The 27,205-nt window shown below is 45.8% G+C and overlaps 1 protein-coding gene across 3 annotated transcripts in view; it reads right to left on the bottom strand.

Moving 5' to 3' along the window:
• The window catches only part of MEF2B (myocyte enhancer factor 2B), a 66,543-nt gene that overhangs the window by 4,836 nt on the left and 34,502 nt on the right, over positions 1 to 27,205 (bottom strand). For all 3 annotated transcript variants that reach the window (XM_032225866.1, XM_032225873.1, XM_032225882.1), the window contains 7 exons: positions 25,646 to 25,728; positions 22,457 to 22,660; positions 18,770 to 18,898; positions 12,688 to 12,868; positions 10,583 to 10,722; positions 5,695 to 5,794; positions 699 to 789 (listed from right to left, as the gene is read on the bottom strand). In XM_032225866.1, coding sequence (XP_032081757.1) covers positions 699 to 789; positions 5,695 to 5,794; positions 10,583 to 10,722; positions 12,688 to 12,868; positions 18,770 to 18,898; positions 22,457 to 22,660; positions 25,646 to 25,699 — 899 coding nt within the window. In that variant the 5' untranslated portion in view covers positions 25,700 to 25,728. The remainder of the gene's footprint in view (positions 1 to 698; positions 790 to 5,694; positions 5,795 to 10,582; positions 10,723 to 12,687; positions 12,869 to 18,769; positions 18,899 to 22,456; positions 22,661 to 25,645; positions 25,729 to 27,205) is intronic.

The raw sequence follows: 27,205 nt of genomic DNA, 5'->3' as shown, positions 1-27,205 counted from the left end.
TCAAGGTTGACTCAGCCTTCCATCCTTCCGAGGTGGGTGAAATGAGGACCCAGACTGTGGGGGCGATATGCTGACTCTGTAAACTGCTTAGAGAGGGCTGAAAGCCCTATGAAGCGGTACATAAGTCTAACTGCTATTGCTATTGCTATAAAAAGGATGCCAAAAGCCGGGGGGAGGGAGGGTCGCACGCATAGCATTACGGGTGTGGGCATGCCCACGTACGACCCCCCTCTGCTCCCCCCTCCACTTTTGGCATGTGATCCAAAAGAGGTTAGCCATCACTGAAATAGATTGACATGTCAGTTGAGCATGTGGTATGGACTTAGGCACCAAGGGGTTTCCATGCAATTGTTGGTCACTTTTTAAAGGTCAAGGTTCCCCTCGCACATATGTGCTACGCGTTCCCAACTCTAGGAAGACGCCTCCGTGGTCATGTGGCCGGCATGACTAAAGGCCGAAGGCCCACAGAACGCTGTTACCTTCCCACCCAAGTGGTCCCTATTTTTCTACTTGCATTTGTTTTTTACGTGCTTTCAAACTGCTAGGTTGGCAGAAGCTGGGACAAGTCACGGGAGCTCACTCCGTTACGCGGCGCTAGGGATTCGAACCTCCGACCTTTCTGATTGACAAGCTCAGTGTTTTAGCCACTGAGCCAACGTGGCTTTTTTTGTTACCCTTGGCAACGTGGCAATTCTTACCCCGGCATTGAATATTCTCGGTGTTGCCAAGCCGCCGTGGTGTTTCCTTGGAAGCCGAAGGAGTGTGGCGTGCTTTCCCCCAAAGTATATTCTGAAAGTCAAACAATGGAAAAAGAAGAAGCAGTTTAAAGGGACAAAGTTTAAAGAATAGAACAATAAAACAAGATTTCACCGTGACCCGTCAAAAGCGCGTTCCACAAAAGCGCGGTCGACGAAATCGCGTATGTGACGTCATCACAACGCGACGAAAAAGATCGAAAAATTGAAATAAAAATTAAATTACAGCAAGCCGATTCACATAAAGGTAAGGGTTAGGTTAAGGGTTAGGGTTAGGGTTAGGTTAAGGGTTAGGGTTAGGGTTAGAGCGTTAGCGTTACGTTTAGCGTTAGGTTAAGGGTTAGCGTTAGGTTTTTCGTTACGTTAAGGGTTAGGTTTAGGGTTAGGTTTAGGGTTAGGTTTAGGGTTAGGTTTGGGGGGGTTAGGGGAAGGTTTTAGCTTTATTTTTACATTTTTCGATCTTTTTCGTCGCGCTGTGATGACGTCACATACGCGCTTTCGTCGACCGCGATTTTGTCGTCCGCGGTTTTGTGGTAGAACCGATTTCACAGCTCCACTGAAGTGGTTCATTGTCTTTATAACATGCTTGGAAGTTCTCAGAGACGACTACAATTGAGGTAGTCCTCGATTTACGACCATTCATTTAATGGTCGCAATTCGTAGTTTCCATGGTGTTTTAAAAATGTATGGCCAGTCCTCACACGTATGACTGTTGCAGCCTTCCCGTGGTCACATAACCAACATTTGGGCTCTCGGCAACCGGCATATAATTTATGACAGCATCCTGGGATCATTTGATTGCCATTTGTGAGTTTCTGACAAGCAAAATCAATGGAGAAGCCAGATTCATTTAATGACCACACAATTAACTTAATGATCACAGCGGTTCACTTAATGACCACATCAACAAAAGGTTGAAAAAAAACTGGGTGCAAGCCACGTAACAACTGCATCGCTTAGCGACGGAAGACATTTTAGTCCCCCATTGTGGTCGTAAGCCGAGGACTACCTGAAAACAAATATCTCTTACTGTAGATCCAAATTCCCTGCTACATAGAGTTAAAGCATGGCATTCGAGGACTGAAGGGGCCTTGGAGATCTTCTAAGGCCGGTTTTTCTCAACCTTGGCCACTCTTAAGATATGTGGACTTCAACTCCCAGAATTCCTCAGCGCTGGCTGGGGAATTCTGGGAGTTGAAGTCCACATATCTTAAGAGTGGCCAAAGTTGAGAAACACTGGTCTAGATCAGATCAATCTCCTGTCCTGGACTGGCGGAGAGAGCCAAGGAGATGATTTTGGAAAAGCCAAGTAGCAATTGAATAAAATATGATTTAATTCGATTCAAAACTTTATTGTCAGAGTACAACAATACGTACAATGAGATTGGCTGAACCTCCCTTTCTGCAAACCCCCCAACACAATACAACTCACAGTGAAAGACAAAATAATAATAATAATAATCCGCAGCCCAGTGAATCCTGCTAACAAACATCCAGTCCTATTGCACCAAGTCAACATTTCCCTCCCATTCAAGGTCTTTTTTCTTAATTTTTGAATACAAATAATACATATTATAGGAACAAAGAGTTGTGCGGGTCTTTTCTTTTACTTTCTCCCAATTACATAGTCCCTTTTACATCATAGTTTTGTTTTCATTTTCAGCCAAATTATTCTCTTCCACTGTTTTTCATCTTTATATATATATATATATTTTTTAATACATCAGCAATATCTTCAATTGCCCCTTCAAAGTTACACCAAATTTCCCTTTCTTATTTTCTCCATTGGCATATTTTGCTATAAACAGCATACGTCCTCTAATTCGACTTAACCACAGAGAGCATTTCTTTCAAGTTTTTTTTCTACCATTAACAATATACGGTCATTTCTTTGTTTCTTAATTAGTTACGTAACAATAACAATCTTACTGCTATTCTCTTTAATCTGCTAATATAACTCTTTTTTTCCCCGTTCTTCCTCTTTTAACCATTTTCTCTTGGGCTCCCAAAAATCCCAGTTTTAATTCTTTTCCTTCTCCCCCTTTCCCCTAACTCAGGGATGGCGAACCCATGGCACGGGTGCCACGGGTGGCACGCGGAGCCATTTGTCAGGGCACACGAGGTGTTGCTCTGTCAGCTGGCCAGCGCGCATGCACACAATGGCCACCTGAGTGCAGCCTTTTTAAAAGCCATTTTTCGCCCTCCCCAGGCTCCAGAGGCTTTATAGGAGCCTGGGGAGGGTGAAAAGAGTTTGCCCCCCCGGAGGCTTCAGGAGCTTCCCTGAAGCCCCCGAGCGCAAAAAAACAGCCCTATGGGCAAACCGGAAGTTCGGGAATGGACTTCCGGTTTGCTTGTAGGGCCGGTTTAAACCCTCCGGAGCCTTCAGGGACCTTCAGAAGGCTTCCCTGAAGCCTCCGGAGAACTAAAAACTTCTGGTTTTTACTTCCGGTTTGCTCATAGGGTCATTTTTTGCTCTCTGGAGACTTTAGGGAAGCCTCCTGAAGGTTCCTGAAGCTTCCAGAGGTCCTCCGGGTGGGTGGGGAGGCTTCATCTTCCCCAGGCTCCTATAAAGCCTCTGGAGCCTGGGGAGGGCGAAAGAAGCATGCAAAAAATGGGGGGGGGGGGTTCGCACCTCTCTTGCGTGCATGTGCCCGAGGTATGCGCCGCGCATTGCATTGTGGGTGTGGCACGCCCACGCATGTCCCTCTGCGCTCCCCTCCCTTATGGCACGCAAGCCCAAAAAGTTCCCCATCGCTGTCCTAACTTCTTCTCTTTCTTTTCCCTATTTTTGTGTTCCATGTGACCTTATTGCCTGTCATGCGAGTCAATCGCACTATGTTGTTGTAGTGTTATTTTTCATTCAGGAGTCTGGTTTGGCGAGGCTCCTATATCTCCTTCCAGACAGTAGGAGAATAAAGACCAAGACCAGGGTGTGAGTCGCCCCTGAGGATTTTCCTCATTCTTCTAAGGCAGCGAGCCCTAGCTATTATGTCGCCTAGTGGTATCTAGTGTTTTGTGCTTTAAGTCCAGGACTGAGAGCAAATGGGAGGAGTTTGTTTCCTGAACTTGGCCTACCTCAAAGGGCTGTCAACAACGATCCTTAGACCATCCCAGACAAATGGCTCTTCAACCTTGGTTTGAAAATCTCCAGTGATGGGGCCCACAAGAAACAGACACAGTGTCAGGCCTGCAGCCATCTTTTCTTTTGGATCTTTGAATCCTGCCACACTTTCTATTATTCTACTATGCATTTTCTATTGTGGGAAAATGGGAGGGGGGATTGTAAGGAATGAGATGCGATGTAGCCATAACAACATTCTTTCTAGAAAGCCAAGGTCATCCTTTGTCTTTGCACCTCTGCACCTGACCAGAACTGGATGGGTGGAAGGTGCCAGCATGGCAGTGGGAGATTGGACCATGTGATGGACTTGTGGGTGTGGGGGGCAAGATCTTGGACTTTCAACTGGGTGGGGAAAACCGGGAAGCTTTCAGATTCGGGTTTTCCCGGAAGTGCCAACATGGCTCTCTTAATAAATTGGAACTTTGAGCAATACATGGGGCTGCCCTTGAAGAGCATCCGGAGACTTCAGCTAGTCCAGAATGCGGCCGCGCGAGTGATCGTGGGCGCACCACGGTTCGCCCACATAACACCGATCCTCCGTGAGCTGCACTGGCTACCTGTCGATCTCCGGGTGCACTTCAAGGTCCTACTCACCACCTATAAAGCGCTCCATGGTAGTGGATCTGGCTATTTGAGAGACCGCCTTCTGCCAATTACCTCCCTGCGTCCCATCAGATCGCATAGAGTTGGCCTCCTCCGTATTCCATCCGCCAGTCAGTGCCGACTGGCGACTACTCGGAGGAGAGCCTTCTCTGTTGCGGCTCCGACACTATGGAACAATCTCCCCGTGGAGATTCGTACCCTCACCACCGTCCAGGCCTTCCGCACAGCCCTCAAGAACTGGCTAGCCCGTCAGGCCTGGGGATAATCTTACTTTTGCCCCTCCCGAATGCTGAGTGAATGTTGAGTTTTACTGTCTAACTTACTCTTGTGCACATTTCTTTTTGTATTGTCCTACACTCCCCCTCCTTTTTGATTGTAAGCCGCCCTGAGTCCCCTCAGGGAAAAGGGCGGCCTATAAATGTCTAATATATCCAAAATCCAAATCCAATACTTTGCCTTGGATTCTGATTTACTTTTCGATGCTATTTGGAATGCTGACACACTGCTTTATAGCTACCACTGAGCCATGGTGACACAGTAGTTAGACTGCAATATTGCAGACGAATTCTGCTGTCTGCCGACTGCCAGTAGTTCGAGTCTTACCAGGCTGAAGGTTGACTCAGCCTTCCATCCTTCCGAGATCGGTAAAGTGAAGAGCCTGATTGTTGGCGCCAATAGGTTGACTCTGTAATCCGCTTAGAGAGGGCTATGAAGCACTGTGAAGTGGTATATAAGTCTAAGTTAGGAGTGTCAAACTCAAGGCCCGTGGGTAGGATACGGCACGAGGGGTGCTTAGATCTGGCCCAGAGAGCCACCCTGGAGTGGCCCGCAGTGCCTCTGCCAGCGAAAATGGGCTCCCGAGCTCGCGCGGCCCTTCCAAGCTCTGTTTTCAGTGGCCGAGGGTTGCAGGAGGCCATCCCCGCCGAAAACAGAGCACTGGAGACCGTTTTCGCTGGCAGAGCACCACAGGTGCCAACACAAATGGCCAAGCCCACTCTGCCCCCCCCCCGAGATAAACCACAACCCTGATGTGGTCCTCAATGAAATCGAGTTTGACACCCCTGCTCTAAGTGCTATTGCTACCAGGGTTAGGACAATTTTCAAAGGACATAGAAACTTAAGCAAACGTAAGTGCCAGAAGATCATTAGGATTGGCTTCGGAGATGATGAGATGAGGTCCTTTATTCACACCCGGAAACCCTGCGTGGACCATACCTGATGGGGTGGAAGAGAGGAAGGGGTATCCTGGTAGTCCACGTCCAGGGAGACCTCCAGCGGGCAATACAGGACTCTGAAGCCCAGGATACAGTGGGCGCTGTGGGGAAAGAGAATCAGGTTCAAATCACCTCCTGTAATGTTTTCCCATCTACTGCACCAACCCATCAAATGTTCTTTTCAACAGAGGACAGTATCCACAGCACAGAGGTTGAACTGTGGAGTTGTTGGCGTCCTGCCAGAGGCCAGCACGAGCTGGCAGCAGATTTGGACAGTGAGGAGGTTGGAGAGGAACCTGGGCCAGTCCTGGCATCTGGGGAAGGCTCTGACGAGGGCTCTGTGTCGGAGGAAGAGAGGGGACTAGGGCCATATGCTAGTTATCAGCTGCCTTCGGAATCCGACAGCAGTGAGGCAGAGGAACAGCTGGAGCCTGTTCCCAGTGTGCACATGCACAGAGTTGCCAGACGAAGGGAACAGCTAAAGAATAGGGGTTGACTTGGGAGTAAGGCCACAGGTAGACGATGAATGGCCCCTCCCAGAGGAAAAAAAAGAGGAGCGAAAGGGGAGTGGAGTTTGCAGGAGACTATTAATTCGCTTAATTGGTTCGTGACTCTCTCTGACTCCTTGCCAAGTTCTGCAGATATCGTCCTGTCAACTCTCCAAGCCAGATAAGGTCTGTGACTGTAAATCCTCCCTTGAAAAACTTTGCTGGATATGAATGAGGAGAATTCACAGTCAATTAGACCTCCAATTAGACCTCCAGACCTTCCGCACAGCCCTTAAGATCTGGCTATCCCGCCAGGCCTGGGGTTAAAGATTGGGATCCGTCCCCACCCGAATGATGAATGAATGTTGCTTCTATTTTTAATTGTGTATTGTCTGTATATGTCATTACGTGTATCCCCTCCCTATAGGTTGTAAGCCGCCCTGAGTCCCCTCAGGGAAAAGGGCGGCCTATAAATAAAAGCAATAAAAAAAAAAATTAATAAAAGGGTTTTTTGTCGGGACAAGGAGTTTGCTTCATGTTCTTGGGAAGCCTCGGTCAGAACACTGATTTTGGTTGTTTCCTTGCAGGCGTTTCATTATCTAACTAGGTAACATCATCAGTGTCAGGGAGTACAGGGTTTGCTCCCTGTTTATAGATTATCAGTTTGCTTTATCAATCTTGGCAGGGAGGTGGATTCCTTTGTGCCCAATAAAATGGCATTTTTGTTCAAAGTTTTATCAATACACATTTGTGTATCAGTACAGGCTGCCTTTTTTAAAAAAAATATTTTATTTTAATTGAACAAAAACACAAAAAAAGAATCATCCTTCATTACATCTTGTAGAAAGCGTGTCGATTGGTTACAGCTAACTTTCGTGCATTTCTTCCACAGTCATTACTTATAGTTCATATTAGATTACACACTTTAAGTCAAAAATCTTTGTATATCTTACTATCAATGTACCACAATTCTCATTTGACTACAATTATTTGAACGTGCTTTTACCTCAAATCATTCATACTTAAAGACACAACCACATAATGGCATTCATTAGCTATTTCAAAAAATCCTCCAATAACATTACACCTTTATAGCATCTTTTAAGTAAAAGTCAATTAATAAAGTTTCTAAGCCTTCCCCCCCACTTTTGTTTCCAACTCACTGACTAAAATTTATATCCAAGTTACTTTAGCCAACACCATAGCATGTATATATTGTTAAACAATGTCCATTAACATTTCCTTGTTATTATAATTGGCTAAAAATCATTTACTATATATGCCCCATCTCCTCTCATAAGCCCCCCCCAAAAAACTTACACCTTTATAACAAGATCTAAATGAAAATTTGTTAATAAAATTTATAAGTCTTTTTCCCAAGTCACAATTTATATCCAAATTTCTTTTACTAAATTGTCAATACATGTATATATCATTACGCTGTTATCTATTATCATTTCATTATTATTAGTTATGGTTAATTAATTGTTAGCGAGTAAACATTTAATAAAAATCTAAAACAATCTAGGAGTTACAAAATTCCTACTTATTAATCACCAATAATAAAAAAACTAATTTTTTATTACCAACTTTCATTGTCAACCTGTATCTTTCCAGTAACAAAACAGTCTTATCTCTCTTGCCAATTGTGGAGTCAGTCTTCTTTTTATCTATAAGGTTTTTATAGGCTTCTCTCCGCACTTAGTTGCTTGAAGGGTCTCTCAGATAATCTCCTTGCCCACCAGTTGCTACTAAAGTTAACTTGTTGTTTGTCAATCTTGCTTCTGAAAAAATTTCTCTTCTTATGTCTATCATCATTAGTATTTTTTTCTCTTCTGTGTCCTGGAATCTGGGGTAGAGCTCCAATTCCTCGAATTTCCTTTTCCACATTCCCTTTCCATTTTCACTCACATTTGCTCCATTAATAAATTCATCTAGTGTCTTATCTTTATCTTCTATATCTTCATTCTCCGCTTTAATTTTGGGGGCTCCAAGCCCATCATCTTTTGCTGTGAGGAAGACTAGTCTTTCCAGCTTCTTTTCAATTCTCCCATATCCTTCCAATAGATTTTGAATTCCAGTCAAGATATTTTGGAATTTTAAGGTTTCCTCATCTAAATATTGACCCATGTTTCCAAAACAGAAGAGAGAAAGAAAAGAAAAAAACTAATAATGACTGCCAGTCTAGTCTTCCAGGCCTCTCTTACTTTTATTTTAAATTGACTTAAATACAAGTTCTTTTATGCTCTTCAAAGGGGAAGGGTTCTGTTCCCTCCTTCTTTCTTTTTCCTTCCTTCCTTCCTTCCTTCCTTCCTTCCTTCCTTCCTTCCTTCCTTCCTTCCTTCCTTCCCCTGCCAAAATGATTCTCAAAGGCACCTGTGAAAACAGTTCGTGCCCCGTGGCACGACAAAACCGCGCTGGTCAAAATCGTGGTGATAAAATCGCGGCGCTAAAGCCGCGACGTCATCACCGCGCGTCATCACCGCCGCGACAACAGCGCGGCAACAGAAGGGCGCTTTAAAACGGCGCCGCGGCAGAAAGCCGACTTCATTTAAGGTAGGATTAGGTTTAGGGATTAGGTTTAGCGGTTTGTTTTAGGGTTAGGTTTAGGGTTAGGTTTAGGGTTAGGTTTAGGGTTAGGTTTAGGTTTAGGGTACTGAGTGCTTGAGAATGCGCGATTTTGCCCTCCGCGATTATGTCATCGCGGTAGGGCCACGTTTTTCCTTAGCACTTAGAACGGCGCGAATTAGTCTTCGCACTTATGTCTCCGCGCAGAAGGGCTTCGCGGATTTGTGGTGGAACCTCGTGCCCTTGGTTTTTTATCAGTTTTTGTAAACAAGTTGCAAACCCTTCAGCTGCAAAGTTAGTGAAGTCAAATAAAGAAAGAGATACGTTGTTTCAAAAAACTCCGACTGGCAGTTAATTTTCACCTTCTGTAGGAAACAAAGTTCTTTAGATTGCTTTTAGTGTGATTTAATAACAAGTAGTAGGAAGAATTGTTAAAATAAAAAGAAAGGTTTTAATCCAGAAGTCAAAAAATAAAGTAACAAGAAGCAGAAGAAGAAAAAAAAACCAATCCGTTCACTTTAAGAGGAGAGATGAAGAACGTGACGAGCATTTCAATCCACAAAAAATAGTTACAATGACAAAGGACAAAAAAAAACAACTTTCCACAGGGATCCCACTAGGATTATTTTTGCTGCTCAGTTCTTTTGTTTTAGGATCTAATTTGGCTTTAAAGAAACATTTCTTTGGGCAGTCTTTAGCAAAATAGAAAAAAAATACCTCACCAGATGGACTCACTTTCTCTTTTCACTTCCTTCCTTCCGGAGCGTCCCGATTTCATCAGCCTAGGGCTGCCTGTTTACCGCGGGCTTGAAGCACTTCCCTTGGGTCTATCCCTGAGACCAGCAAGGCTTTGTCTTCCTGATCACCGTCTCTACGGGACGGTTTAGGTCCATTGGCCCAGTGGCAAAAGTGTCAACAGCGGTCTCAGAGTATCGAGACCGCATGTTGTAACATCGCGACGTGGCTCCTCCAACCACACCAGTAGAGGCCGCCTTTTGTGGCCTGTCGACCGCGGTCCCTCCAGCAGCCGAATCAGAAGAGAAGGAGGCATGGGAGTCAGGGCCACCATTAAGGCACCTGAGAGCTCCGAGGGGGAAGAGGGAATGGAGCTTGCAGGGAGAGACACAGAGGAAGAGCCTGGGCCATCCGTCAGCCTGCAGATGGAGAGTCAACAGCGCCCAGGTCAGGAAGTGGCTGACGAGGAACAGCTGAGTCCAGTGCCTGATGCGTGGATGCGCAGAAGACAGAGGAGAGGAGAGCAGTGGAAATCCATGGGCCGATCCTTGGGACGGAAGAGCCACCGCTGCTAGCGAAACCCCACCCACTCTGGGGATAAAAGGCAGGTGGGGTAGGGGGGGAGATAAATAGATGTGGCAGACAACTATTCATCTCCCTCACGGACAGACTTGTTAGCCTGTGGCGAGAGACAAACTTTTTGTCGGGGCTGCTGGCACTCCTAATAAAGGAATCTTTGAGTTAACTTCAGAGGATTTGTCTGTTTGGGGAGCTGGGTAAGAACGCCGTCCTTGACTTACGACGGTAATTGAGTCCAGAATTACAATTCTAGTTGTGTTCATTAGGCGGGTCAGCACATAACCGTGTCTGATTTTATGACTTTTTTTTAGCAGTAGTTACTAAGCGAAGATTGTGGTTGTCAAGCAAAGGTTGCTATCTTTAAACAAATCCTTTATACCAGTGGGTCTCAATAGGGAGCAATAGGCTGACTCTGTCAAACGCTTAGAGCGGACTGCAAAGCACTATGAAACCGTATATAGGTCTAAGTGCTATTGCCATCTATCCCCCAAAGCAGAAGGATATTGTTGAGTTACTTACAGTGGATGCTAGATTGTTCCTGCTTGCAGAAAGCTGTCCTTCCACCCGACGGGAGTCAGCCCCCAGATAGAGCGGAGGAGGCGTTTTGCTCGACAACACACGGCTGAGGTTGCTATGGGAGAAGATCGAGTACCCGATACCTGCAGAGTCAGAAAAGAGATAGAATTCAGGCTGAAGACACAGCTCCTGATTACAGATATACAGATTAACAGAGTTGGAAGGGACCTGTAGGTCATCTACTCCACCACCACCCCCAAGCAGGAGACCCTACACCATTCCTGACAAATGGCAGTCCAGTCTCTTCTTGAAAGCTTCCAGTGATGAAGCTCCCACAACTTCCGAAGGCAACTTCCGTTCCATGGGTTGATTGTTCTCACTGTCAGAAAGTTCCTCCTTATTTCTAGGTTGAATCTCTCCTTGTTAAGCTCCCATCCATTCTTCCTTGTTTGACCTTCGGGTGCCTTGGAAAATAGGTTGACCCCCTCCTCTCTGTGGCAGCCCCTCAAATATTGGAAGACTGCTATCATGTCTCCCCTGGTCCTTCTCTTCACTAGCCATGCCCTGTTCATGCAACCGTTCATCGTATGCTTTAGCCTCCAGTCCCCTAATCATCTTGGTTGCTCTTCTCTGCATTCTGGGCATTCTGGGAGTTGAAGTCCACAAGTCTTAAAATTGTCAAGATTGGACACCCCTGGGCTAAACATACGCAGTTCCTTTAGGTCAGTGATGGCTAACCTTTGTCTAAAGGTGTCCCAAAACTGTGTGCACCCATGTTATTGTGTGCATGCGCCTGGCCACCCACCTGTGCATGCTCAACTAGCGCATGTGTGAGCATCCCCACCACCACACATATGCGAGCGACCCCTGCGCGGAGGAAAATTTTCGCCTTTCCCAGGTTCCGGAGGCTTTCCTGAAGCCTGGGGAGGGAGGGCAAAAATGGGGAGTTATTTATCCAGTTCTGTATTAGGAGCAACGTGTCAGCACAGTGCCATATTTGCTGGCACAGCAGCCCTCGGCAATTCTCGGCTCCGGCGCGCATGCGTGCGCCAGCCAATTGATTTTCAGACTTCCGGGCGGGGAGGGACGTGGGAGACCGTTTTTTCCCTCCCTGGCTTCTGGAGCCAGGGGAAGGTGAAAAACAGCCCAACAGGAAGTTCGGGAACAAACTTCCAGTTTGCCCATTGGGCTGTTTTTCGCCCTCCCTAGGCTTCAGGAAAGCCTCCAGAGCAGTGGTGAGTTTCAATTTTTTTTTGAACCTACTCTGTGGGTGTGGCCTCTTTTGTGGGAGTGGCTTGCCGGCCATGTGTTTTCTCCCTCTCTCTCTCTCTCTCTCTCCTTCCTTTTGTCTCTGTCCCTTTTTCTTTTTTTTCTTTCATCTCTCTCACTTTTTCTTTCTTTTTTCTTTTTTCTTTATTTCTTTCTTCCTTTCTTTCTCTTTCTCTCTCTCTGTGAGTCTGTGTGTGTGTGTGTGTGTGTGTGTGTGTGTGTGTGTGTGTGTGTGTTAGTGGTGGGTTTCAAAAATTTTTGGAACCTCTTCTGTAGGTGTGGCCTGCTTTCCGGGTCCACTGGTGGAACCTCTTCTAACCGGTTCGGTAGATTTGACGAACCGGTTCTACCTAACTGGTGCAAACTGGTAGGAACCCACCTCTGCTCCAGAGCCTGGGGAAGGCATGCAACTGTCCAACTGGAAGTTTGGGAACAAACTTTGTCCATTGGGCTGTTTTTTGCCTTCCCCAGGCTTCAGGAAAGCCTCGAAGCCCCAAACTTCCGCTCCACCAGTTGGCCCTTTCTACGCTGCGGAGGCTTTCATGAAGATGGGGAGGACAAAAACAATCTCCCTCGGCCCTTCAGAAGGCTGAAGCTGAGGGCTGCCGTGCCAACAAATATGGCTCTGTGCGGCATGTTGCTCCTAATAAATAACTGGATTTCTTTTGAAGCTTGGGTTGAGGCTCATGATTTAATTAGGGCATCCATCGGAACCCTGCCACCCTCCCCCCAGGCTTTATGAGTTGACACTACCTGTACTTGGTCGTAGGTTGAGGATTACCTGTATTGGAGAGATGAAACCCAAGAATTTCATCCAGGCTCTTATGGGAATGACATACCTGGTCCAAGGGTTGCTGGGGACCGCACTGAAGGGAAGGCTGGCTTGGGAACAGTTGGCTTGAACTGCTGGAGATGGCTCTGTTGAACAGGAGATTCACCTGAATTGCTTGCCCCACTCTCTCCTCCGGAGGGGGGAGTTCCCATGGATGCCCCCTCAAGGCTAGACAGGGAAGCAGCCGACTGCAAGGAAGAGATAACATCAAAAAGGATCAGGAGGGAAAAAGTTGATTATATGGGTTCTTTTGCGCTAGAATGGGACGAGCCGGTTTGTTGAGGACATCCTGGGAAGATCTGATGAAAATCTCCTTCTATGTCAGGGGTGTCAGTGTTCTGAGTAACGCACCCATTGAAAGCATAACTCCGAGGCAGGTAGATTCCTCAAAGGATATGCTTATTGAATACATCCAGGGGTGGGCTGCTGGGGGGTTCACAGGGGTTCGGCTGATCCTCTAGCTAGGATTCTGCCCAGTTCGGCAAACCCCCAAATGCCACTCCTAGCTGGCCACACCCACCACGCCCCTCCCCTCCCAGGAGGCTCCACGCGGCCTGTTCATCATGCCAGGTAAGTGCAGGGCACACACAGAAGGGTCAGGGAGGCGGGAAAAAGGAACCAGAGGTTCCAGAATTCCAGAAATGGGCCTGGTGGAAGCAGTTTTCATCCTCTCCGTAGCCTGGGGAGGGCAATAAACATCCCTCCCGCCATGGTGCAGGAATAGCAGTTATAGCACCGCTTCATAGGGTTTTCAGCCCTCTCTAAGCGGTTTACAGAGTCAGCATATTGCCCCCAACAACAATCCGGGTCCTCATTTTACCCACCTTGGAAGGATGGAAGGCTGAGTCAACCTTGAGCCGGTGAGATTTGAACAGCCGAACTGCAGAACTGCAGTCAGCTGAAGTAGCCTGCAGTGCTGCATTTAACCACTGCACCACCTCGGCTCCTTAGCCAACTAGGCCATGCCTATCATGGCCACACCCATCCAGCAATGGGGCAGCGAACCCTTGCTGCAATTTTTGAAGCCCACCCCTGGATACATCATATAGGCACAGCCGGTAAAAACCAATTCTGACAGTTCCTGTTTTTTCCCCCTAATTAAACAAATCAAACTCCCCCCTCCCCCAGGTGTCACTGGTCACATTGTCCAATGAAGATGGAAGGCAGGCTCTTCTCCTCTTTCAATGGCCACCTGTTTCAATGACCTTGGTTCTCACAGGAAAGCATTTTGTTTTGACTGGAGCCGGGCTATCTATTCCCCCCACCCTTCCCCCTCCCAGTTTGTGGCAACTATGAGGCAGCAAAAGATGGCTTCAGCCAAGTTCCCTTCAGAGTTGACAAGGGGTGTCCAAATTGGGCAACTTTAAGACTTGTGGACTTCCAACACCCAGAACCCTTTGTAATATGTAAAATGAAGTATAAGGTAAAGGTAAAGGTTCCCCTCGCACATATGTGCTAGTCGTTCCTGACTCTAGGGGACGGTGCTCATCTCCGTTTCAAAGCCAAAGAGCCAGTGCTGTCCGAAGACTTCTCCGTGATTATGTGGGCGGCATGACTCAATGCCGAAGGAGCACGGAACGCTACCTTCCCACAAAAATGGTCCGTATTTTTCTATTTGCATTTCTGCATGCTTTCGAACTGCTAGGTTGGCAGAAGCTGGGACAAGTAACGGGAGCTCCATCCCACTCACTAGGGATTCGAACCGCCAAAATGTGGACCTTTCTGATCGACAAGCTCAGCGTCTTAGCCACCGTGTCAGAAATGCCACTTCATGCCTGCACTTCGTAATTGCTCAGTGCTAGTCAGGCATGGACCTTGGAGGAGGGTGGAAGGGAGAGTGGGCAGTCGCGGGGAAAGTGAAACTGATGGGAAGAAACATGCCTTCCTCAAGGCCGTTTTCCTGGGAGAAGAATGCAGCCGCAGGAGTGACTGCTTCAAAAACATCTCTTTTAAAACTGATTGGACGTGGGGGGAGACCAGGAATGGGAAGTGCTTGGGAGGGGAAAGTAATACCGAGGGATTTGGCCCATGAACTTCAGTTCTGGCTTTGCTGTATATCACTTGGCCTTTATCACTGCTAATATCACTGCTTTACTGTACTGTAGATCTCTAATACACTATGCCTTTCTCAACAAATGGGAGTCAAGGATGGTTCTTACTTAAAGGTGCATGTTGAGGCAGGGCTGACAGCGTGGATAAATACAGGCAGTCCTCGAGTTACGACCACAATTGGGCCCAACATATACCGTATTTTTCGGAGTATAAGACGCCCTTGTCCCCCTCAACTTTTGCATCTCATTTGGAAACCAAGGACCCAGAGTATGGAGGAAGAATGGAGAGGCCAATCAAGCACAGTAATCCCACAGTCATTGAACCAGTTTTTGGTGCTTTTGGCAAAAGTTGCTCTCATCAGAAAAGAGGGCTTTGGACCACTGAGCAACAGGACTTTGGACCACTGTGCTTCATTAAGACCAAGGTCAAGGCAGCCGTCTATCAGGAGATTTTGGAGCACTTCATGCTTCCTTCCTCAGACGAGCTTTATGGGGATGCTGACTTCATTTTCCAGCTGCCCACACTGCCAAAAGCACCAAAACCTGGTTCAATGACTGTGGGATTACTGTGCTTGATTGGCCAGCAAACTCGCCTGAACTGAACCCCATAGAGAATCTATGGGGCATTGCCAAGAGAAAGATGAGAGACATGAGACCGAACAATGCAGAAGAGCTAAAGGCCGCTATTGAAGCATCCTGGTCTTCCATAACATCTCAGCAGTGCCACAGGCTGATAGCTTCCATGCCACGCCGCATTGAGGCAGTAATTGCTGCAAAAGGGGCCCAAACCAAGTACTGAGTACATATGCATGCTTATAATTTTCAGAGATCCGATATTGTTCTATGTACAATCCTTGTTTTATTGATTGCATGTAATATTCCAATTTTCTGAGATGGTGGATTTGGGGTTTTCATGAGCTGTACACCATAATCATCACAATTATGACAAATCACGGCTTGAACTATCTTGCTTTGCATGTAATGGGTCTTATCTCATATATTAGTTTCACCTTTTAAGTTGTATTACTGAAATAAATGAACTTTTGCACGATATTCTAATTTTTCGAGTTTCACCTGTACACTGTACCTGTGCATTTCATTTTCTTGCCTAAATGTACAACCTTACTCTTGCTGAGTAAGAGTACCGATGAATCCAAAGAGCTCACATGGAAAAAGGTAGAAGTATCACGTATAAAAGTCTCGCATCTGTGCATGATACACATTTTTCATGTGACTTGCAACTTCTGGCAAGCAATTTCTCCCACTACCATCTGTTCTCTCCTTTACGGCTACCAATACATGCAGTTTAAAACATCCAGTTCTATTTCTACTTTGGAACTAGTGACTCAGTTGCAACATTTAGAAAAAAAATAAAAAGCGAGCACATTTCTGGGCCAGCCTGCTGAAAGTCTGTTCCTATCTGGCTGGAAGCATTTTTCTGGAAATTTTCCAAGCTACGTTTGGCACTGTTCCAACCCAAAAGGCTCAAAATAGTATCTAAATCCTTCCACTACTCAGTCAAAACAATCCTTTCCAAATGTTTAACAGTAGTTTGCATTCAACCCAGTGGTGGGTTTCAAAAATTGTTGGAACCTACTCTGTGGGTGTGGCCTCCTTTGTGGGAGTGGCTTGCCACCCATGTGACCGGATGGGAGTGGCTTGCCGCCCATGTGACCGGATATGAAATTATGAATTAGTACTTAGATCGGTCCAAGTAGCTATTCAGAAACTCTGGCATTGAAGCATGCAAGTCTTAAAGCTGTCAAGTTACAAGATCCTTGCTAGTGGTGGGTTTCAAAAATTTTTGGAACCTCTTCTGTAGGTGTGGCCTGCTTTCCGGGTCCACTGGTGGAACCTCTTCTAACCGGTTCGATAGGTTTGACAAACCGGTTCTACCGAATAGGTGCGAACTGGTAGGAACCCACCTCTGATTCAACCTATTTGGCCCAACTCTACTATATATATATTTATATTTTGAAAAGCATTTCGAAACCACCTTTAGGGGCAAATGAATGGAAAATTCATAGCAGGACCTGAACAGGTATTTAAGTTACTATAGATTTTAGGCCAAATTCCTGCAGTCTGCATCAAACAGTCTTTGCACTCAACTTCACATTGCATTGCGCCATTTCATCTTGTGTACACCCAGATGGTTTTCTTCTGTCATGTAGGCACAATCTCCTAATTCCTCTATCATCACTATGCTGTTGTGCAACTTTTGCTGACTTTGCTTAGTGCGGTTTTGTAGTGACTGAGTCACCTTATACCTCTTCAAAAACTTAGAAATGCCACCTTTGGTTAAGTTTCCACCAATGTTTCTACTAATTTCTTCATAACTGTAGCCTTGTTCACTTAATAATACTATTTTACAGTGCTTTCTGGGAGACCGGTCAACTCTTGGCACTCTTTGCACCAGTGGTAGGTTTCAAAATTTTTCAGAACCTCTTCTGTAGGTGTGACCTACTTTATGGGAGGGGCTTGGCGGCCATGGGACTGGGTGGGCATGGCCAACTTGTAAAATGTGGTGAAACTCACTTAACAACGCTCTTGCTTAGAAACTCTGGCATTTGAAGCACGCAAGTCTTAAAGCTGTCACGTTACAAGACCCTCGCACCCCTAACCTTTTAGAAAAAAAAACCCCAGGGGTGTTCAAACTTGACAGCTTTAAGACTTGTGGACTTCAACTCCCAGAATCCCTCCTCTCGCTCTTAATCTTGATGATGTGCAGATGGGTGGGGGGAGGGAGCTGGAACCGGTTCTAAACGGCACGGTAGATTTGTGGAACCTCTTCTGTAGAAGAGGTTAGAACTGGCAGGAACCCACCCCTGCTTTGCACCATTACTTTTATTTTATTACGTTTTACAAGCTCACTAAATGAAAGAACACAACAAAACCCAACCAACTTGAATGTCCTCCTCTCAGCTTCAATACATGACATCAATAACCGAATCCTACTGTGATCTTATTGTCTCATTGCCAAAACATGATGACACCTGATTGGCTCTCTAAACATTCATTGGCTACAATCAGATGAAGGAAAGCTACCAGATATCAACCTAAGCAAGTTGTGCCTCCTTTTTTCTGGTTATTTGGCTATAACTTTTCATCGAATACAGATAATTGAACAACTTTGTTGCATTACATTCTTGATTAAATTATCTTTCTATTGATATATAATTTTATGGTACTACTCCAGTGGTGGGATTCAAATAATTTAACAACTGGTTCTCTGCCCTAATGACCATCTGGGTAGGTGGGGCTTGGTGGTCATGTGACTGGGTGGGCGTGGCCAACTCAAGGTCACTCAGGTCGATGGACGCTTCGCCTTAGCTGTTACAATGTCATAAGGGTTAACCGGAGAGGCAGTTTCTGTAAGCAGGGCAATAAAGATTAGGCTAGAAACAACACCAGAATGTTTCTTTCCTGCCTTCCTTACAGGATTAGCCCTGTAAAGTGGAAAAAAACAAAATGAGATTTCTTCCAACAACCGGTTCTCCAAAGTGCTTAGAAAGTTACCAACCGGTTCTCCCGAATAGGTGCAAACCGGCTGAATCCCACCACTGTACTACTCCAAAGAAAGGAGTGTTCTTAGCCACCAAACCTCAAAAATACACTTTCCCCAAAAGGTTTCCACAATTTTGGCCACTACTGTACAACCATATTTGAGCCCAAAATTTCTGTTGCTAGCCTAGTGATCTTTGCCTCATTTTACAACCTTTCCTGCCACGGTTGTTATGTGAATCACTGGAGTTGTTAAGCTAGTTGCACAGTTGTTAAATGAATCTGGCTTCCCCCATTGACGTTGTCCGTCAGAAGGTCGCAAAAGTTGACGACAGGACCCTGGGGACACTGCAACCATCATCAATATGGGCCAGTTGCAAACATCTGAATTTGTGATCATGGAGATGCTGCAACAGTCATAAGTGGGAAACACGGTCATAAGTCACTTTTTTTCAATGATGTTGTAACTTCAGTCATTAAATGAACTGTTGTAACTGGATGTAGGCTTTTTTTTTTCCAATCCAAAGCAATACTCACACTAAGTTTTGGCCGGGCTAATCTAAGGTCCATTCCTTCATCAAGCTGCCTCAGTTTCTCAGCTGGGTCCAAAGCTTCTACAAGATCCATTTCTGCACCTTCAAAGCCCAAGCCTTTTCGTTTCAGGGTCTGCACAGATTTAAATACATATTAATAATATATATGTAAAAGCCAAACAAATTATACCGTGTACGGGCTCTGGGAAGTCGGGGGGGGAGGGAGGTGGGGTGTTAGTGGGGAGGGGAGGGGAGGGGGGGACATATACTATGAGTTAGATCTCAACGTAATGCGATTTCACATGTATACTGTTTCTCTTTAATTTCTCCGTAAAAATAGGACAAGCTGAATACATTGACATATAGTAGAAATACACCAAGGGGAGGAGGAGTGGGATAGAAGGAAGAGGGGTAGAGAGGGTGGGATAGTAAGTTGAAGGGGGGCGGAAGAAAGAGGTGTATGGAGAGCGGAAGAGGTATATTGGGTTTCTATTTGAGTCTGAGTTTGAGTTTTATTTTATTTATATTTCTGGGGGTATTGCTGACAAGAGGAACTGCTGTGATTATTGTTTAATGTTGTATGGCCCAGGTTATGCACAGTATATATGTGACTGTATGAAAATGAAAAATGGAAAATAAAAACATTTTAACAATGGGAAAAAAAAAAGCCAAACCAATATAATATCATTAAATGAAGCCAATCTGAACTGCAATTGAGTTACATGCCCAATTTGTGTTTGGCTTATACAGTTGATCTTGATGACTGCAATTGAACAGTTGTAATTCGATGTAGTCGTTAAGTGGGCCACCATATTAAGACACCTGATTTTATGATCTTTTATGCAGCGGTCATTAAGTTATGACTACCTCTGTAGAAAGCACTTTTTAAGATTTACAGCATTCATTTCAACAGAATAACAGAGTTGGAAGGGACCTTGGAGGTCTTCTAGTCCAACCCCCTGCTCAGGCAGGAAATCCTATACCCTTTCAGACAAATGGCTGTCCAATCTAGGTCACTGGTTTTGGTGGGAGTGGTTTTGAAGCAGTCTGTCACTAACACTGACACGGCAAGCCACTAGAATATAAACGGAGAGCAAACCTCTCTCCCTACTAGCACTAATGCTGTTACCTAGTATGGGTAATGAAGCGTCTGTAAGAAAATAACCAAACCAAGCTCAGAGATCACCCTCTTTTCAACTCTGAGCTGCAAATATTCTACTTGAATGGTCATTAAGCAAGGAGTATCTATTACAGTGGCTTCAACATTGCTTTGCTTGGTTCCACCACAAAACCGCGCTCGACTAAACCACGTCCGACTAAACTGCGTTGCTGACGTCATCAACAGGGCGACAACAGTGGAGACAGAAGCATGCTGTAAACCCTAAACCTAAAATTAACCCCTAAACCTAAACCTAACCCCCCTAAACCTAACCCTAAACCTAACCCTAAACCTAATCCTAATCCTAACCCTTAACCTAACCCTAAACCTAACCCTAACCCTTAACCTAACCCTAACCCTAACCCTAACCCTTAACCTAAACCTAACCCTAACCCTAACCCTAACCCTAACCCTAAACCTAACCCTTACCTTAAGTTGAATCGGCTTGCTTTCAAAGCGCTATTTAAAGCGCCCTTCTTTCTCCGCGCTGGCTGTTGTCGCCCTGTTGATGACGTCAGCAACGCGGTTTAATCGGGCGCGGCTTAGTCGAGCACGGTTTTGACGGGTCACGGCTTTGCTTATCAAAGCACAGGTCTGCATTTCTAACATAGAGGAGCTAAACGGCAGGGCAAATTATGCAGAAACAGCCCACGTATAGTTTGCCAACTTCAAAAATGCAGACCTTAACACATGAAATTCATTATTTTTTTTAAAAAAAGATGGATTTGATATTGATCGAAGAGAATATTTTTAGCTCAGGCCGTTGACAATCTCTAAGGTTGGTTGTTGCCACTTATTTGTCAGTGATGACAGGAATAGCAATAGCACTTAGACTTATATACCGCTTCCAAGTCCTTTTACAGCCCTCTCTAGGCGGTTTACAGAGTCAGCCTATTGCCCCCCACCAATCTGGGTCCTCATTTTACCCACCTCGGAAGGATGGAAGGCTGAGTCAACCTTGAGCCTGGTGAGGATTGAACTGCTGCCAGTGAGCAGAGTAAGCCAGCAATACTAGCATTCTAACCAGTGCGCCACCACACCTCTTACTGATGTTACCTGGTCGGGTTAATGAAACACTCCCTACTAGCACTGGTGCCTAGTTTGGGTAATGAAACGTCTACAAGAAAACAACTACGTTTAGAGAGCACCAAGGACCCCACAGATGGCTTCTAATGTCCCAAAATCGGATGAGCATTTTGAGGAAGCTGAATTTCAGGAGTCTGTAGAGATTCTCAGTCATGGTTGTCCGAAAGGTGCTTTTTTTTTTTTCAAGAGCCAAATGGACTTCCTTGGTTTTTCTTTTGAAGACGTTTCGCTTCTCATCCAAGAAGCTTCTTCAGCTCTGACTGGATGGTGGGGAATGGAAGGATTTATATTCCTTGCAGACAGCTGGTCATTTGCATCCTTTTACAGGGTGGTTGAAGCACTTGTGGGTTTATTTATGTCTTCTATTGGGTTTAATAGCAATAGCAATCGTTAGACTTATACACCGCTTCATAGGACTTTCAGCCCTCTCTAAGCGGTTTACAGAGTCAGCATATTGCCCCCAACAACAATCTGGGTCCTCATTTCCCCTCTTGACTTGTATGACTGTATGACTCTTGTGTATTTTAATTACGTGTATTATGTTTGTAACCCCTTTCCCCTTTTGAGTTGTTCGCCGCCCTGAGTCCCTACCGGAGAAGGGCGGCATACAAATAAACTAAATCTTAAATCTTAAATTTTACCCACCTCGGAAGGATGGAAGGCTGAGTCAACCTTGAGCCTGGTGGGATTTGAACAGCCGAACTGCTGAACTGCTGAACTGCAGTCAGCTGAAGTAGCCTGCAGTGCTGCATTTGCAGTCAGCTGAAGTAGCCTGCAGTGCTGCATTTAACCACTGCGCCACCTCGGCTCTTATTTATCTATGTTATCTATTGGGACGCGGTGGCTCAGTGGCTAAGACGCTGAGATTGTCGTTCAGAAAGGTTGGCAGGTCAACGGTTCAAATTTCTAAGCGCCGCGTAAGGGAGTGAGCTCCCGTTACTTGTCCCAGCTTCTGCCAACCTAGCAGTTCAAAAGCACGTAAAAACGCAAGTAGAAAAATAGGGACCACCTTTGGTGGGAAGGTAACAGCGTTCTGTGCGCCTTTAGTGTTTAGTCATGCCGGCCACATGACCATGGAAATGTATTCGGATAGCGCTGGCTCTTCGGCTTCGAAACGGAGATGAGCACCGCCCTCTAGAGTGGGGAACGACTAGCACATATGTGCGAGGGGAACCTTTTACCTTTACCTATGTCCTCAGGATTACCTGAGTGGTGTTTCTGGTTCCTGTTAAGTGCCCCTGAGGACGCAGATAAACCTCCAAGTGGCTTCAAGGACTCTCTAAAAGGATGTAAATCACCAGCTGTCTACAAGGAGTATAAACCCTTCCATTCCCCACTATCCAGTCAGAGCTGAGGAAGCTTCTTGGATGAGAAGCGAAACGCCTTCAAAAGTAAAAAAAACAAGCACCTTTGGGGCTGAATTTCAGGAGCCTTCGCATATTTTACCTCCAGAATATCCGAGTTGGTTCGGCTCTCGTGGGGCTCGCTGTACTCCGTATACTTCAAGAGAACCTTGTCCATGTCTGTGCTGGCGTACTGGAAGAGCCGGTTGGTGCTGTTGAAAATGATCAGGGCGATCTCACAGTCGCAAAGGACGCTCAACTCGTAGGCCTTTTTCATCAGCCCGAACTTCCTCTTGGTGAAGGTGACCTGAGAAAAACGGCGGGAGAAACAAAACACAGGAAGTCCTCGACTTACGACCACAACCTAGCCCCACATTTCTGTTGGTGAGCGACACACGCGTTAGGTGAGCTTGGCCGCCTTCTACGACCCTTCTTGGCAGAGCCGTTAAGTGAATCGCTGCAGCTCTTAAGTCAGTCACACAATTGTTGAGTGAATGTGGCTTCCTCTCCATTCCGCTTCCTCTTCCGTCCACCAAGGTACACCCATACTACACCTAACCTCCGCGAGCTGCACTGGCTTCCCATTGGTCTCCGAGCACGATTCAAGGTGCTGGTTATCACCTTTAAAGCCCTACATGGCCTAGGACCTGGATACCTGCGAGACCGTCTTCTGCCACATACCTCCCTTAGACCAATAAGATCGCACAGGATGGGCCTTCTCCGGGTGCCTTCAGCGGGACAATGCCGGCTGGCGACACCTAGGAGTAGGGCCTTCTCTGTTGCTGCTCCGGCCCTATGGAATGAGCTGCCCCCAGAGATCCGGGCCCTGCCCACCCTCATGGCCTTCCGCAAAGCTATTAAAACTTGGCTTTTCCGGCAGGCCTGGGGCCGTTGACCTCTTGATTGAGGTCCCGCCCTTCTCTGATTGGGTGTATGTTGTGCTTTTTCTTAACTGTGTTGTGTCTCATTGTTTTAATTCTTTTTAAATAATTTTTCATTTCTGTAAGCCGCCCGGAGTCCTTCGGGATTGGGCGGCCTAGAAATTCAATAAATGAAATGAAATGACTTTGCTTGTCGGAAGGTCGCAAAAGGGGATCACAGGACCCCCGGGATGCTGCAACCGTCATAAATATGAGTCAGTTGCCAAATGTCTGCATTTTGATCCTGTGACCATGGGGGTGCTACAACGTCGTAACTGTGAAAAACAGACGTAACCGTCACTTTTTTCAGTGCCCTTGTAACTTTGAACAGTCACTAAATGAACTATTGTAAGTCAAGGACTTCCTGTAGGAAGAGGGGTAGATTTGGCCAACTTGCAACTGGGGGGGGGGACGGGGGGGGGACCAGGAACCTAAAACCTACAGAATCATCTGGCACTCTGTTTTCGTTAACACAAAGGCTCTACTCCAGGGGTGTCAAACTCAAGGCCTGGGGGCCAGATCCGGCCAGTGAGGTGCTTAGATCTGGCCCATGGGGCCACCCTGGAAACAGCAAAGGACCGGCCCACGCTGCCTCTGCCAGCGAAAACAGAGTTCAGGAGGGCTACAGGTGGCCTTCCCAAGCGCCATTTTCACTGGCAGAGGGTTGCAGGATGCCATCACAGCCAAAAACGGAGCCATGCCCACCAGTAGTGGGATTCAAAAATTTTTACTCCTCGTTCTGTGGGCGTGGCTTGGTCGGTGTGGCATGGCTTGGTGGGCGTAACAGGGGAAGGATACCAAGGGTGAGTTCCGGCTGCTGCTACTTCTGGTTCGCTGAGGGACAAGTTGTGCGCGCGCCTTGCCCGTGCTTGATGTGCACTACTTTAAAAAAAATGCTTCTGCGCATGTGCAGAAGCAAAAAACAAGATGGCGGCGTCTATGGCGCTGCCGAGAGAACCGGTTTGGGGCGTGGCAGGCTGAGTTACTACCTATTCAGCCAAACCAGTCCGAACCGGTAGAAACCCACCTCTGAAGTATCCTGCAAAATCCCCATTCCCTCCCGATCAGCTGGGACTTGGGAGGCAGAGAATAGATGGGGGCGAGGCCAGCCAGAGGTGGTATTTACCGGTTTTCTAAACTACTCAGAATTTCCGTTACCAGTTCTCCAGAATTGGTCAGAACCTGCTGAATATCAGCTCTGATGCCTCCCCTGGCCACACACCCCTGCCCCCCGTCCCCCAGGTCAAACACAATCCTGATGCAGCGTTCAATGAAACTGAGTTTGACACCCCAACTCTACTTCCTCCATAAGCCCTCTGTAATGTTATTCAGGTCCTTCTTTCTCCCGCTCTTCCTTTCCTTCAAAAAGCTTTGGGCCTGCATTTCTCTGCTGTGCAGCTAAGCCAGGCCGCTGATGGTTGTTGACATAACTGTCATCTCTGCCCGGAGAAACTCTGATTCTCGAGTTAACTCCCAAAGACAAAATGACTCTGATAAATGTAGATTGAGATATGTCTCATTTTATCCCCAAACAATCCTGGGAGAAAGCTGGACTAAGAAAAACAAGTATTATCCAAAGTCACTTAATTTTTGTGATTAAGTGGGTGGAGTTCCTTTAATAAGAGTAATGAGTCAGCAATTTTTAAAATCTTTTCCTTTCTGATAAAGCTCGTTTTTCTTCTTATTATTCTTTCCTCTCTTTCCTTTTGGCTTTTCCCATTTCCCTTTTTTCCCTTCCTCCCGCTCTCCCCTTTCCTTCCCCTCTTTTCCTCCTCCCTTCCTTTCCGTTTTCCTCCTCCCTTCCTTTCTCCCTTCCTTCCCTTTTTCCTCCTTCTTCCCTCCCTCCCCCTTCCCCTCTTTTCTTCCTGCCTCCCTCTTCCTTCCCCCTTTCCTTCCTTCCTTCCCTTCTTCTTTCCCTTCCCCTTTTCATCCTTCTTCCCTTCCCATTTTCTTCCTTCCTTCCCTTTTCTCCCTTCCCCCTTTTCCCTCCTTCCTCCCTTCCCATTTTCTTCCTTCCCTTCCTCTCTCCCCTCCCTTTCCCTCTTTTCCTTCCTTCTTTCCTGCCTCCCTCCCCCTCCCCCTCTTTTCCTCCTTCCTTCCTCTCTTTACTTCATTTCCCCTTTTCTTCCTTCCCTATTTATTCCTCCCTTCCCCTCTTTCCTTCCTCCCTCCTTTCCTCTCCCTTCTTTAAGATAGTGGTCATCTAACAGCCACTTGATTTTTTAAATGGCTATTTCAGTGTAAAAAAAATTTCTCCAGCTCCCAGCCACCTGTAGATTGGCTACAGATGATGGGAGCTGTAGTCCACAGCAGAAAAATCTGGCCAGAGGGCCGTCTGATCGCTAGTCCCCTTCTGCTTTTGAGGCACTTACCTGCCTGTTTCGTTGGTCCACGATTCGGCTAATCTGTATCTTTTTTCGGCCCATTGCAGTCCGGGGCAGATGAAGGAACTTCCCTAAGATGGAGGGGAAAAAAGGGAGTTATTTGTGCATTCAGGAATTTTTACACAGGCAAAACCAGATTTGAAGCCAGAGTTGAATCTACTTCCAAACCAGCTTCATCATCACAGCTCCTATTTCTGTGAATCTGGAGATTTTTCACATTTTATGGAAATCCAAGGGATATTTTTAGCTGTTGCATGAACTACTGATCCTAAAAAGGGGGGGGGGGAGAAAGGAGTCACGTAGCAACGGAGTCCATTTCAAATGACTTGAAAACCACGATTGCAAAGTTAGTCTGTAACCTGCGATTACTCCAGCTCTGGAGGCACCAGACCAATGCTCCGACTCATTCTGAGACAACAAGCCTCAAAATCAACTACAGTCAGTTTTTCCATTCCTCTGCCATCCATAAAACATGATTTCTGGAAAATATGATAAGGCAACGAAACCTGAGACATTTTTGTTGGGCATGCTTCCAGGAAATTATAACAAGTGTAACACATACCCTGTTTCCCGAAAATAAGCCCTCCCCGGATAATAAGTCCAATCGGCTTTTGAACGCATGCGCTAAAATAAGCCCTCCCTCAAAAATATTGCAACACACCAGCAGCCATGAGGTGACCACGCTTACTGCCTCCTGCACCTCAAAAATAAGACCTCCCTGAAAATAAGGCTGTGCTTATTTTTTTTAGGGGGTGTGTGTTAAATGAAAATAAGACCCTGTCTTATTTTGGGGAAAACACGGTATTTGGTTCTACACATCCTAACAGCAGCTAGGATCGCATATACACAATGTTGAAAAAACCCAGAAACTCCTGTAGATAATATTATAATCAAAAAATCCGGGAATGTGCAGAGACGGAGAATTTAACCCTAAAAATTAAAGGAAAAGAAGATTTGGACTATTTCATAACATGGGAATTCTATTCTATAGATGGTTAAATGACAGATATTGAGGTTAGAGGAGAGGAATTGGGTGAAATATGGTTTATAGGAGAAAGAAAAACAGAAGAGTGAATATTTTTGGTGGTTATATAATCGATACTATTATGGAAAACAATATATGTTATAATAGGATGGATGTTATCGCATATTTGTCTAGAAATTACCACATATAATTGTATATGTATATACAATTATAATGACAATGATGATGTTTATATGCTTGTATGTATGCTTGTATGTTAATACCTTGGACACCTAGAGGGAACACTGCTCAACATAGGAAATGTATGATCTAAAACAATAAAAATATTTCCAAAAAAAAAATAATAAAGTTGCTGAGGTTGACAAAAAAAACCAAACCCATGATTTCAATGGGCTGCATTAAAATAGGTGAGTACATAAAGAAACTTTTAAAAAGTTTAGAAAGCTGGCAGTGACTCAGGATCATGTTATCACCATAGGTAACCTTCCCAGCTCAATGGCGGGAGCTAGATTCGCTTCACAACTGCAATGATTCACTTAACAACTGCAATGATTCACTTAACA

This window comes from Thamnophis elegans, chromosome 1 (assembly GCF_009769535.1).
Source record: "Thamnophis elegans isolate rThaEle1 chromosome 1, rThaEle1.pri, whole genome shotgun sequence".
NCBI classification, from domain to species: Eukaryota; Metazoa; Chordata; class Lepidosauria; order Squamata; family Colubridae; genus Thamnophis; species Thamnophis elegans.
Note: the sequence above shows the minus strand (reverse complement) of the source record. Positions and strands in the feature narration are given on the sequence as shown.